The 14,850-nt window shown below is 43.3% G+C and overlaps 1 protein-coding gene across 1 annotated transcript in view; it reads right to left on the minus strand.

Annotated features, from left to right (window-relative positions):
• The window catches only part of COL14A1 (collagen type XIV alpha 1 chain), a 253,116-nt gene that overhangs the window by 32,345 nt on the left and 205,921 nt on the right, over positions 1–14,850 (minus strand). The window contains exons 43-45 of the mRNA XM_056108162.1: positions 5,131–5,166; positions 3,526–3,592; positions 772–960 (exon numbers count right to left, since the gene is read on the minus strand). Of these exons, the coding sequence (XP_055964137.1) occupies positions 772–960; positions 3,526–3,592; positions 5,131–5,166 (292 nt within the window). The remainder of the gene's footprint in view (positions 1–771; positions 961–3,525; positions 3,593–5,130; positions 5,167–14,850) is intronic.

The following is a 14,850-nucleotide window of genomic DNA, read 5'->3' on the forward strand; positions in this document are numbered from 1 at the left end:
CTTAATTTGCTCAGGAATGAAATACAACAACCTTCACACACTTCCCTCTCATTGTGGAGGGAAGATGCTTGCTGGTGGGGTGGGTGTTTGAATATTATCTGTAATGAATTATTGTGAACTACTTTATGAAAATAAAATGTATATAAAAAAGAATTAATGGTGACTAGAAGGGAAGGAAGACTAGGAGTTGGCCATGGAGTCTGAGTGTATTACACAGTTCTGCTCTAACTGTGGAAGTCAGAAGAACATACTAAGCTTAGCTCTATTAAAAGACAAAACACTTTAGGAGAAAGGGGGGAAAAACAACAAGCAAACAAGGGCTTACTGACTAGGAAGATGAAGTATTTTACTTTGAAGAAGTTTCCAGCCATAACTCATGATTGACCACTGACCGTCTTCGGGAAGGACATCACACACAGGAAAGTGGCAGATCTCAAAAGTGACATAACTGTTTGCCATAACGAATGTCAGATGTCACATTTGCTTGTCACGTTTGTGCTTCCACCTGGAAGGATCCCCTTTTCTTTTCATCCGCCCAGAGGTGTTATCTTTTCCTCACTACCTCACATGTACCTCAGAGATGTGCTACGGATCCTGCTCATTCTTTCAGACAGGAAGAGTGTGGCCTCTGATAAATACTTTGAAGCTAAAGAATCAATGAGGTGAAAGAAGTTTATGGCAGTCACCCCGGACTTCATCTCTGTGAGTTTTGCATTGTTTCATTCTGCCCTTCTCAGAGGCCATCCCAGGGAAAGGAGTGTCCCAGCTTACCTCGTTCTCCTGGGGTCCCTGGCACACCAGCATTTCCTGGAAAACCTGGGGTGCCTGGAGGTCCTTGCTCTCCGGGAGTTCCCGGTGACCCAGGTCTTCCAGGCTCACCAGGAGGCCCTTGAACTGTGCGGATGGAGGTGACGTGGCTGGGAATCTGGTTGAGGATGGCTGTGTACCTGGCCATGTGACCTGAGACAGGAGGACAGAGACAACATTAAATGAATTGCTGCTCAAAGAAAGGGTGGACGGGCAATAATATTTTTCAAAGCTCCATGTGACTTTTTTGACACCCACCTAGAGGAAAAGCACATGCCTCTAAAAAATTGTTGAGTTCCTTCTTAAAGTTACTTTATATTTGACTTTGGATGTTATTAACAGCTGGATTCGATTCAAGTCACATCTCATATGTTTGGAATCCCCCGGCATCAGTAAACATGACTGAGCAGAAGTCATAAATTTTATCTTCACCCCAACATTTCTCTGACCTTAAACCCTCTCGCAGACGCCCCATTTCTCTAGCCATTCCACCCTTCTCCCATTATTCATCTTTATCCCAATCCATAATGCCAGCACCACCCTTTTCCTCACAAATCCCCAGACTCTACTCATCTCTCTGTTGCCAAGTCTTTTTTGCAGGACCTTTCCTTGGGTCCTAGCTGCAGAAACTCTAAGCAGATTTATTTTCTGGAAATCCAGCTGCCTCTTGCATCATTTCTGAATTGAGTGTTGCCTTGATGCATACAGTTGAGTAAATAGTAATAGAGCTTGATAAAGCGTTTGGTACCGTTATGCCTCCTTCTCCTGGCATCATCCATAACGTTTTCCTACGAAGGTGAACTTTCCAGATGACAATTATTTATTCCCTTTTGAACACTCAGACCTAAATACAGACTAGTAGTCATTTGTAGAACAATCATTGCTAGAATAGATTTACTGCACTGGAAGAAGAGAAAAAAACCGAGAGGAGGAGAGACCCCCGGACTCTCAGGTCAGTCAGGTCACAGGCAGGCCCTTGATGGTCAGGCGGCCACTGTAGGCCACTTCTGCCTTCACTGGTTCAGTTTCAGTTTCCCAGCTGACAAGGGTTTTGCCACCCTTATCACTTGTGTTTCTTCTCTGGCTTCTTTTTGGTTTTTGGTCGCACCCCCAATGATACTCAGGGGTTACTCCTGGCTCTGCACTCATAAATTACTCCTGGTGGTGCTCGAGGGACAATATGGGATGCTGGAAATTGAACCCGGGTCGGCCGTGTGCAAGGCAAACACCCTACCCGCTGTACTACCATTCCAGTCCCTCTTCTCTGGCTTCTGACAGTATCTCCTGTAATCCTTTGTGGCCTAATTCTCTTTCTCAGCTCTGGCCTAAAATCCTAATGACTGTGTTTGTGAGGAATTATAAACTCACTGATAAACCAAGGGCCAAGGGAGTTACAGAATGAAATGAGGCACCCAGAGGAATCTGCAGTGGTGTGAGAGAAAATGATTCAGCTGCTGGGTAGGTCAGGATTTGCTCCTAATAAACTGTTGAACACAAAGTCTCTAGTTCTTTCTCTCCTGCCAGCCCTAGAGAGGAGGGTGTCCTGATTTTATAGACCTGTTCTAGCTGTCTTGCATAATCCCCAGTGACATCCATTTCCTAGAAGCTACTCCTAAGAACTCCTGAGGGGTTAAACACCCTCTTGCATGCTCATGTTTTAGAGTATGCTTGAAAGAATTCATTTTAACTATTTAGGCCCTGGGGACCACATGAGGTACTGTGGGTTGAACCTCGGTCAGCTGTGTGTAAGGCAAGTGCCCTACCTCCTGTACTATCTCTCCATTTCCCACAGAGATAATAAGTTAAACCCAGTAGAAGGCAGTATGTAAATCTTGGTGAGGGCAGCTTCTGATACCTTAAATTAACCTTAAACTTTCAGATGCTTGAGGAAAAAACACCTTTTTATTATTTTGGAAAAAATGAAGAATAAATACAAGATTTGATCTGGCTAACCAAGTTATATCCATCTGGGCAAACAGACTTAGATATGTGATGCAGAGGAATCTGCTGTGTGCCATAGACATTGAACTCTTGGGTAATCTGCAACCATCTCTTGACGGGCTTGTATGGGCATTTGTACAGCCCCCAAGACATACCTGCCCCAAGATGAAGCTGCAGAAACATTACCTTAGTCACTGCACCTGCAGGAAATGTGAGTTCCCATTTGGACAAGTAATAGTAAACCACAACCAGTTAATTATGACCCGGTAATCCTTTTACAAGATAGGCATAGAGCAAATCATTATGTTGGACAATTTAGCCAACCTAATGGATGCTCAAGAAAGCCAAAACAGAAGCCTCTTCAAGGGCTAGGGGATTGGGCAGTTGGGACAGAGAAGGGACCATTATGACAGTGATGGTTGGAAGGGCTCGCTCTGGATAGGAAATGTGTGCTGAAAGTGGACCAAACCTGCTGGTGTCTCAGTATCTGTATTGCAAACCATAATGCCCAAAATGAGAGAGAGAGACAGAAAGAGAGAAAGGGGGGCAGGCTGAAAGTGGGGTGGTGACAGGAGGGGACAGTGGTGGTGAGAATTGGGCACTGGTGGAGAAATGGGTGCTGGAATATCGTATGACTGAAACCCAATCACGAAATCTTTGTAACTGTATCTCACGGTGATTCAATAATAAAATAAAATAAAATAGGATAAAAAAGAAAAGAAACCCAAATTAACAAAGAAAGGCAAGAAGCCAGCATCTGTGGCTGTGAGCACTTACTCTGGATAAGCTGTTCGCACACCTGGCGAGCCACTGCTCTCACCATGGCTTGAGACTGCAGGTCCCCCTGGGTGAGAAGAAAACAAACCCTGACTCCCCGCCCAAGCCAGTCACTGAGGGCAGATGGGCAGCTCCCATGGTGCCACCCAGGGCCATTGGTTCTCAGCAACAAAAAAGATAGACCACCGAGATCTACGGGGAGCAAGAAGCAATTCGACAATCGTGGTTCAAGAACCCCGAGAGCCTTTATTAAATTGAAAACTTCAACTAAGAATTTTCTCGTTCTAGATGATATACTTAGTGTCTCATTTATATAGCCCTTTAAAACTTATAAAATGCAGCAATTCTCTCAGACTGTGACTTATTTATGACTAATAACAGTGCACAGGAAAGAGGTTAGAGCCATTTAATTGAGTAGTAGGGGGAAACTTATTGTTCAACTTTTCACTGTGATAACTGGTTGAGTTCTGGTATTGCAGTTTCTGCTATTGTCAAAAGCACAATTATGTTAGCAGGCTGCACACTTGTTCAGAGGAGAGAGAAGATCCCTAAAACAAGTTTACGCTGTTTGGTAGACACTTTGATTCTGTCTGCCACTGTGTTGCCTGGATGTCAATCAATAGTGGTTCCTAGGAAAATTAGTAAAGTAAAGGCCCTCCTGTTGATCATCGATTTGCTCGAGTGGGCCCAGTAACGTCTCCATTGGAGACTTTGTTGTTACTGTGTTTGGCATATCGAATACGTCACGGGGAGCTTGCCAGGCTCTGCCGTGCAGGCGAGATACTCTCGGTAGCTTGCCGGGCTCTCCGAGAGGGGCAGAGGAATGGAACTCGGGTCGACCATGTTGGCTGCGTGTCAGGAAAATTATAAGCCCCATTCTACTATTTTTTTTTTTGGTTTTTGGGTCACACCCAGAGATGCTTAGGGGTTCCTCCTGGTTCTGCACTCAGGAATTCTGGTGGTGCCCAGGGGGACCATATGGGATGCTGGGAATTGAACCCGGGTTGGCCGGGTGCAAGGCAAACACCCTACCCTCTATGCTATTACTCCAGCCCCGCCCATTCTACTATTTGACACCAGAAGGAAAGCTTTACTTTCCTGAAGACTTCTAATGCTCATCAGAGATTTTTTACCCATTTTACCCTGAGGTGGAGTCTCTCCTCTCTCTTAAAGAAATGGGCCTAAGGTCATCTAGCTGAATGGTAGCAGTATCCATTCAGAAACCAGCTCTCCTGACTTCTAGCCCCAATAGGTACAGATTTTTCTTTTTGGGTCACACCTGGCAATGAACAGGGGTTATTCCTGGCTCTGCACTCAGAAATTACTCCTGGCAGTGCTCAGGGGACCATATGGGATGCTGGGACTCGAAGCCAGTTGGCCACGTGCAAGGCAAACACCTTACCCACTGTACTGTCACTCCAGCCCCTCCCACTAGGTACTTTTCACTTGAAAAGGTACAGTCAAATGAGTTAAGGAGATAGGAATAGGTTAAGAGCTATGAATCACCATGTTGGTGAATAATGATTCCTTTTTTAGTCTTATCCAATGACGTTATACAAAGAGTTAGGGCTGAGAATCAGAATTGTGCTTATGGTGCATACTTACCCGTTCCCCCCTTTCTCCCTTTGGCCCCGGGACCCCCTGTAAAAAAATTCAAATTGTCAAGTTACTCGCAACCAAGCATAAAAACTGTATCTTTTCTTACTTCACTGTGATGTTTTTATTAACTCTAGTAATCACGTAGCCAACATAGATACACAACGGGGATAAACAAATAGTAATTTGTAATCTCACCAAACAGAGTCATTCTTTAAAGCATCTTATTCCTCCTACCTTTCTATTACTAGACACAATATATTTTATTACAAAATTGGAGGCATGTGCTTATACTGCTGGATAACAGCTAATTTCACTAAATAACATTCATTCACAACTGTCCCCAGTCATCACCATTCAATAAATTGCTTCCTCTACTGATGCTTCATAATCTATTTCACAAATCTCTGCTAAACCACTAAATAGTTTTATTATATATATAATTTTTAAAGAACATCCTCTCAGAGGAAGGAGAAGATTTTCGAAGTTTTTTGTTTTGTTCTGTTTTTTCTGGGAACACCCAAACACTCAGCATCCCTTCCTGGTGGTGCTCCGGGGACCAGGCGGGGCTGGGTCTCTGCTCCTGGTTTTCTAACATGCAAAGCATGTCTCCAGTCTCCTGAGCTACCTCTTGAGGCTCCAGATCTTCTAACTCAAGAGCTGAAAACATATGACATTTGTATAACTCCTCACTCTGTTTTTCTCCCAGCATCGTACAAGATTTTTTCCTTACCGAATCTCCCTGACTATCTGAACACATAGTCACATGAATTCTCAGCTGAAATATTACTTCATTATGGGACCTAGCTACTCCTCGATCCATAAGAAACTTTACAATTACTGTAGAAAAAAGTGACTAACACAGCAATAATGTTTTAGTGTTTCTGCTATGAAATTACATTTGTAATACAAAACATATGACTTGCAAAGGAACTCATCTTTTTGTTTCAACTCTGAGGCAGTACAATGCATTTACTGGATATTTGTATACTCTCTTCCAAAAGGCTAATGAATGGAATTTATGATGGAATTTGCCACGTTGTAGTCTGTTTGAATTGTACCACAATCACGGTCACGGTTCATGGTCACGGTTCTCCCGTTGTTCATGGATTTTCTTGAGCGGGCCCAGTAACATCTCCATCATGAAACTTGTTACTGTGTTTGGCATATCAAATACATCACGGGTAGCTTGCCAGGCTTTGCCGTGCGGGCGAGATACTCTCGGTAGCTTGCCCGGCTCGCCAAGAGGGGCGGAGGAATCGAACTCAGATCGGCCATGTTGGCCGCGTGCAAGGCAAATGCCCTACCCGCTGTGCTGTACCACAATCACAACAGGAAAAAGCCCTAATTGATAGTGCTTGCTACTTTTAGAGCTACAAGTACTTATCGATTATAGTTCTGTTATAGGAATACTTACAGAGCTATACTTTTATTTTTTTTGTAGACTTATAAATTTTTGTTGCTTGGGTTTCAGTTATATTATGATCAAGTACCCATTCCTCCACCAGTGCCCATTTCCCAGTATCGCTCCCTCCCATCCCACCCCCATCTCACTCTGCCTCTGTGGTAGGGCATTCCCTTTTGTTCTCTCCCCTTTTGGGTGTTGTGGTTTGCAAAAGAGGCATTGAGTGGCAATAATGTTTGGTCTATAGTCTACTTTCAGCATGCTTCTCCCATCCTGGGAGGATCCTCCCAACACCCTTTATTTGGTGTACAGAGCTGTGCTTTTAAAGGTATAAATATTTGTATTACAAATGATTTCAAGCTACAAAGGTGCTGTCCCTGAAGATAAAGTTGAAAAATAATCAGAAGCAAACTTCACTTTCTTGAGCAAGTAGAAGTCAGTACAAGACTATCACTCGATCTATATTTTGTTTGTTGTTTTTCAACCACACACATTTTGCATTGCAACTTTTCTTATATCAATTGAAGGATTGGATAACCCTTCAATTCCATCCCTGGCAAACCGTTACCATCTCATACGAGGACCACGGAAATTCCCTTTTAGATTTCCTGACAAAAGACCTTTCTTCCAGTTCATTCTCTGTGCAACCATTTTCCTCATCTTCCTTGGGTACCATAGACACACAGCTTAGAAAGAGAATGGCCTATTGACAGTACAGCTCTCAGCCTCTATTCAAAATTTCCGAGGGACCAGTCCTCCTGGCCCTCATTTGTACTAAACTTGCCACAAATGGAGTGGAGGGCAGGAGAAAGGCAGTTAAGAGAGAAAAGGGACCATATGACAATGATGTCTGGAAATGATCATTCTGGACAAGAACTGAAAGCTAAAATGAGATAAAGGGATATACATGATCACCTTTCAGTATCTGTACTGCAAACCATAATAAAAGTGAAAGGAAAGGAGAGAGGGGGGAGGGAGAGAGAATGAAAGAGAGAGAAGTGTTTGTCTTAAGGGCAGATTGGTGAGGGGTATGGGGCAGGAAACCAGGGGTATTGGTGGGAGGAAATATACACTAGTGGAGGGATGGGTATTGGAACACTGTATGAGTGGAACCTAATTATAACCAACTTTGTAACTATCTCACAGGGATTCAATTTTTAATAATTACCCACATGAGAGGGCTGGAGCGATAGCACAGCGGGTAGGGCATTTGCCTTGCACGTGGCCGACTGGGTTTCGATTCCTCCACCCCTCTCAGAGAGGCCTGCAAGCTACTGAGAGTATCTCGCCCACACGACAAAGCCTGGAAAGCTACCCATGACATATTTGATATGCCAAAAACAGTTACAACAAGTTTCACAATTTGTTGTGAGACTTTACTGGTGTCTGTTTGAGCAAATCGATGAGCAACAGGAGTACAGACAGATAGACCCATATGAGAATTTTCATGTCTATATGACAAGTGAAAATAGAGAGAAGAAAACTAAGACCTACTCAGGCAGCAAGCTCCTAAATCACTAGCAAAAGTGTCACACCATGCCCAGAGGTTACTTGATTTAGTACACCATGTGGGGCCGGGGATTTGATCAGGGTCAGCTGCATGCAAGGAAAGTGCCCATAACCCACATCCTATCTCCTAGCCCCACTGCCTCCTTAGTTCTTTATGGAAAGCTGGCTGTATCCTGTTCCCTCATTTCTTTAACTCCATGGAAGACCAAGTTTCTGAAACCAAGTAATGAACAGTAGTAAAACTAACAAGACAAAAGGCCTACTTAAATTACAACTAAATAAATTGCTGATGGAACCAACTTTTAAGCACCAGATGCAGAACACAGATATAAATTAACCAACAAAAATTCCACATTATTAATATATTAAAATGTTTTTAAATGGATATACTATGGTTTACAACACTATTACTATACTTTTTTAGGCATATAACGTCAGTGTACCACATTTACCTCTGCAGTGTCAATATCCCTCCATTACTGTCTCTAGGTTCTTTCTCATCCATCCTCTCTCTGTCACCCAATCTCCTGCGACCTTCTTGGAAAATTTAGTTCTGTTAGCAGAATCTTTTACTCAAGGTGCTTCAATCACATTTATACCCCTTAACAAATTAACTCATGACACTCTTGCAACAGCATTCTAAGTTGTACTAATTTAATCATTCTACCATGCCTGAGCGTCCAGCTCACTTATTCCATAAACAAAACTGTGTAATCATCTTTCCATTGAACATAATAAAAATGATGCCTTTGGAGTTTAAAAAGTTGTCCAAAGTCACATGAAGAAAATGGGAAAGTTACGACTTGAGTCCAATCACTTGGGTTCTAGATCCCATGAATTTACCCGTATTATCTGATAGCTCCCAGGAAACAGAAACTTAAGAACTTGTCAAGCCAGGATCTTCCATTCCAATAACTATGGTATTTTTCCTAATTAAATCATAAGAAAAGCAAATATACACCCCCCAAGCTCACTCTTAGTTATTCCTAATTAGGCTTTAATTGGAGTCATTTCTTAAAGACCCTTTGATGATGAATATTTTGTTTGTTAATTAATTTAGTTTTTAATTGAATCACCATGGGAAACAGTTACAAAATTGTTCTTGATTGGTTTTCAGTCATATAATGTTCCAACACTGTCCCTTCACCAGTGTACATTTCCCAGCATCAATGTCCCCAATTACTCTACCACTTCCCTCCACTCCCTCATGTCCCTCTGTTTTTTCTTCACTCTTCTCTTCTCTTCCTCCTCCTCCTCCTCCTGCTTCTCTTTCTTCTCTCTCACTCTCTCTGAATATTTTCATTTCTGGACACTATTTGGCAATTCCATTGCTAGTTCTGGCTTATTATATGGACTTGTTTCAAACATTTGAAAGTCAGAAGTTAGACTGATAAGGAAAAAGCACAACTTCAACTGTAGGTAAGCATAGAGAGAAGGATGTGCTTGATGGGCCTTGAACTAGCTCCGCCTCATGATGCTTACTACTAAATAGCTGAATGATACAACAAGGACAGCTCACTGAAAGGTGCATTTAGTGAAATATCTATCCAACAAGAATATATTTCCTATTCCAACTTCTCTGACATCTACCTTTTGATTTTTGCAAAGTAAAACGAAAACAAAAGAAAAATTCCTGAGCAAGTAAAGGCCCATAACTCCACCAAAGTATGCTTTGAGGGAAAACACATATTCCCTGGAGAGATATAGGCAAGAAAAAGTGACAGACACAGTTTCCTTTAATTTCAGGAGCCCCTGAAGCATAAAGAAAAGAAAATACAGAAGCTACATTCATAAATTCACAGGCTTTTCATGCTGAAGGAAAGGGCAATGAATGATCTCATGGGCCAGGTCCCACATAGTAAAGATGTCTATTAAATAAAAGCAAAGCTTTCCAGCTTGGTTCTGAGAAGTCATCATAGAAATAGCATTCTCAGATAGAGAAGGGAACACCAAATAAAGGGTGTTTGGAGGATCCTCCCAGGAGGGGAGATGCATGTCGAAAGTGGACTATGGACTGAACATGTTTGCCACTCAATGCCTCTTTTGCAGACCACAACACCCAAAAGGAGAGAGAGAACACAGGGGATTGCCCTGCCACAGAGGCGGGGGGATGGGGGGATGGGGGTGGGAGGGATATTATCCATGGTGGTGGAAAATGGGCACTGGTGGAGGGATGGGTTTCTGATCATTGTATAATCAAACCCAAGCACAAAAAATTGTAAATCTACAACTGTACCTCATGGTGTTTCACTAATAAAAAAAATGAAAAAAAAAAGAAATAACATTCTTAGTTAAAATACAAATCCCTTATAACAATGCACAAGGGCTATCGGCATGGACCACTACTCTGCCTTCAGTATTGCATCTTGCCACATGTTTCCATTTGCTCAGACTCACCGACCCCACTAACCCTCCAAACTTGTTCTCCTTTAGTATCTTTCTGCCTGTTTCTTGCTCCCACCCACCAGCCTGACATTTCTGACTCTACCTCTTCACTTACATCTTGTTAATTTTTATCAAGTTGTCGTATATATTTTTTATGTGAGGGTTGGGTGGATTTTGAAGCCACATCTCGTGGTGCTCAAGGGCTATTTCCTGTCTCTGTGCTCAGGAGTGAGCCCTGGAGGTACTCTAGGGATTCCCACAGGGATCAGCAGGGTGCCAGACAATGCCTTAACTCCTGTTCTATCTCCCTGTTCCCAAAGTCATCATTTCAAATGTCAAAAATTGATAAGAACTTTAAAAGTTAAAATCTTTCATGGTCTGACAACCAACATATAAAATAAATTTCTAGGGACAAGAAGAGGGCACTTACCTTGACATCCCATATGGTCCCCTGGCACTGCCAGGAGTAACCTCTGAGCAGTTCCAGGTATAGCCCAAACACCAAAAAAAAATTAATTAAATAAAAATAAATGTCTAATTCTCCTTTGAATGTCAGCCTAACTAGAACATAGACTATTTTTTCTTTTAACAAATACTTTTTTTTAAAAAAAATGAAGTAAAAATCTGTTTTTAATTTAAAAAATTAAAAATGAGGCATAGTTTACAATTGTACTAAAATATTTTTCTACCTTCAGAGCTGCTACACCAGTTCCTCTGCCAAAGCATCAAAATTCCTCCATCACAGATGCCATGCACCCCTTTCCCTACCTTAGCTTTTTCAGTTTCTTGACTTATTGATCACATTCAGCGCTTAACAAACACACTTTAAGTGTGTTCAACTAAACTGGGGTCTAGGAATAAAATCCTGATTATACTGAAATTCCTGTCTTTAAGGAATTCTCATGGTAATGCGGAAATGAACCGGGGAGAGGAAAGAGACTTCACCAGGAAATGGACAGATTTAAGATTTTATTTACTTTTGCAGTGTCTAGGAGGTCCAGGAGCCCCAAGCAGCAAGTCTCAGCCAATTGGTCCACAGTTCAGAGCACCAGTCAGAGGATGTGCTGCTCCTCAGGCCCTGCTGTGCTGGGGACACCCTGACTCCTCTAGGGTGCTTGGGGTTTGAGCATCTGGAGGTGCTCATGGGGATGATGTCATACCAGACTGGGGACACTGCTGGTACTATCTCTTCACCCTCAAGTGAATAGAACTTCAGATAAAATAGACAAGAGCTTGCCAGGTAGAGAAAGAAAAAGGAAGCAGACAAGCAGACCGGTGAACACACGGAAAACCAACAAAGCAACCTCCAAAATGGTGTCCTATGGCGCGTATTTGGGGAAACTTTGACTACTTTGGGTTGACAACTCAGATGCAAGCAAGATGGATGATGTGACTAAGTTGTCAAAAATATGACCCATAGGGTGGAGTAGTGGGGAGAAAGAGAGAGAGAGAGAGAGAGAGAGAGAAAGAGAGAGATGAACACATGCAGAAGTAGATAATTCTGTGCTTGATCTCTGACAACACCTTATCCCCAGAGCACTTCCAGAGCAAATGAATAGGTAGGGATTATGAGGAGGGGCTACTTTTACTGAGTTTACACATCCTTTGGGGTTAGATTCCAGTGAGGAGATGCGAGGCAGGACAGGACTCATCAGAGTTGCACTAAAATCATCAGATGGTGGGAACTGCAGAGGCCAGGGGACCAGTGACAGAAATAAAGTCAGTGGGGATCCATTGTCAAGACAAAGCAATTAACCCTATATGGAGAATTGCTGGCAACATACCTGCACAATAGCTGGCCACCAAGGATGTTTGAACGAACAGAATATTACGAAAGAGTCAATGTAGAAACTGCCTACAGGCTAGAAGCATATTCCAGGGGAGCCTTTCAGTCCACAAGGGTGGGAGGAAGAAACAACCAAACATCATTGCTAGGAACCCAACCAATCTCCAGGGGTGAATGTATTCAAATTATCTAATCAAACGTAGGCAGAGTCCAGGAAAATTGTACACTCTATTTGTATTTGGCCAATAAGGAACTAGAGGAGGGACTTCTGCACTAGGATTATAATGTCTGTTCTGACCACTTTGTGTTTACTCATCATGTGAGCCCATAATCATCAGCTGTCAGAGCCTTCTTGCTTTTGCTGATCTTCAAGTCTCTGAGTCTATGTATTTTGATTTTATTTTTTAAAACCTTTTTTTTTTTGTTTTTTGGGTCACACCTGGTGATGCACAGGGGTTAGTCCAGGTTCATGCACTCCTGGCGGTGCTCAGGGGACCATATGGGATGCTGGGAATCGAACCCAGGTCAGCTAAGTGCAAGGCAAACGCCCTACCCGCTGTGCTATCACTCCAGCCCCTATTTTTAAAAAACTTTTAATTAATTAACTTATTTTAATTACAGTGAGATACACAGTTACAAGGTTGTATAATTTGGTTTCAGTCATAAAGTGTTCCAACACCCATCCCTTCACCAGTGTACATTTCCTACCACCAGTGCCCCTAGATTCCCTCCCCCTCCTGCCCCCTACCTCTATGACAGGCATTTCCCCCCTTCTCTCTCTCTCTCTCTCTCTCTCTCTCTCTCTCTCTCTCTCTCTCTGTCCTTTTGGTTTGCAATACAGATACTGAAAAGTTATCCTGTATGTTCCTTTACCTGCTTTCAATAGGATGCTTGTCACAAGTCAGGATGCTTGCCACAAGTGTGTGGGGGGAGCAAAGGGCAGTTAGGGTAGAAAAGGCACCAGTATGACAATAATAGTTGGAAATGATCACTCTAGGCAAGAACCAAGTGCGCATTTTTCAGACAGGTAGGTTATTTCTCACACCAGCAAGGGGTCCTCGTGATCACAGGGATGAGAAAAGAAGTGTCCCAAAGAAAGTTTTATCAGAGATTATGAAGCCAGAGAGAGCACCAAAAATATTAAAATGCACAAAGGAAAGGGGTCCCCTATACTTGTTTTACTAAACAACGCAGTCACCCTGTTTTTGTAAGTGAGGGTGGGATCTTATAAGATCCCATTGGAATATCACCTTCTCCCAGGGCTGGTCTCCCCACCTTGTTAGTTTAGGGGGCTTCCTGCCTCTCTGTCTTCTGCCTGTCTCATAGGAACTTGCTGGCAACTTCCTTATTTTTGTCTAAACAACTTGTCACTTTCTGCCTTTTATTTTACCCATGTTTATAAAAGAACATTATGAAGGTTAGATTTTCCAAGAAAGTGAAAAACTATCTTGGTCATCTTCAGAATTACCAGGACTTTAAGTCTTCATGTTCATATGCAAATTTTACAAAAAAATACTTCTTTTTAAGCAAACACACTAGGAATCTGCCATCCAGAGAAGTTTGGTGACTAGTATAAGTGATGCGTTCATGCAGCTGGTAAGGTCACATCCAGGGATCCTGTCTTCTCATCCAATCACCCGGTCCTAGTGGTAGTGGGACCACTAGAGAGCCAAACCTTTGACCCGAGCAGCATGAAGCTGCCTCTTCCACCAGCTTCGTTACTATTCTGACCACAGCAGCGATGTCCAACAGGCCCTGGGAAGCTGGCGGCTGAAAGCAGAGCAGGAACGCGAAGGTTCCTGGCACCAGCAGTAGGAAACGTTGCTATTTTCACGGGGCCAGTCTGTCTCTCTTGGTCTCGTTCCCACCTGCCTTCCTAGACAGACATCCATGGGAAATCAATCAGGGCCTTCACACCGTGGCTTGGGGCCGGCCTCACGAGTCACGCCAGTGTGGCAGCTGCAGGCATCTGGTCGCTCCCAGCCCAAAGCACAAGGCAGAGTCTGAGCTCAACATTTCAGAGAACAACCAGCTTTTGAAAAGAGGCCCAAAGCCTCCTGTCGCATCCCTGCCCGGTGCCCACTAGCCAAATGGTTTCTGCCTCAGATCAAAGTGCCAGCGGCACTGGGGCCCTTCATGCTACCCACAGGGCCCTTTGTTGCTGATTTATAACACTGTAGCTCTGTAGCACTGTCCTCCCGTTGTTCATTGATTTGCTCGAGCGGGCACCATAACGTTTCCATTGTGAGACTTGTTGTTAACTGTTTTTGGCATATTGAATACACCACGGAGAGCTTACTTGGCTCTGCCGTGCGGGGTGGGGGGTGGGGTGGGGGGTGGATACTCTCAGTAGCTTGCCAGGCTCTCCGAGAGGGACGGAGGAATCAAACCCGGGTCAGCCGCGTGCAAGGCAAACCCCCTACCCGCTGTGCTATCACTCCAGCCTGGAGATAATAGTGTTAATATGTGTTTAACATGAGAGGGGGAGTAGTGGTATTTGATTGGCTCTGTACACCCCCTATATAGTGTTGAATCTAGAAAAGGTGCCTAGACCGGGACTTACTTATTACTATACTTCATGTCTTATGTCTTTTCTCAACCCCGCCACTGTCCTCTCCCAAGGTCCCCATCCATCCCTCCTGGA

The sequence above is a fragment of the Sorex fumeus genome, unplaced genomic scaffold (genome assembly GCF_029834395.1).
Source record: "Sorex fumeus unplaced genomic scaffold, SorFum_2.1 ptg000002l, whole genome shotgun sequence".
Taxonomy (NCBI): Eukaryota; Metazoa; Chordata; class Mammalia; order Eulipotyphla; family Soricidae; genus Sorex; species Sorex fumeus.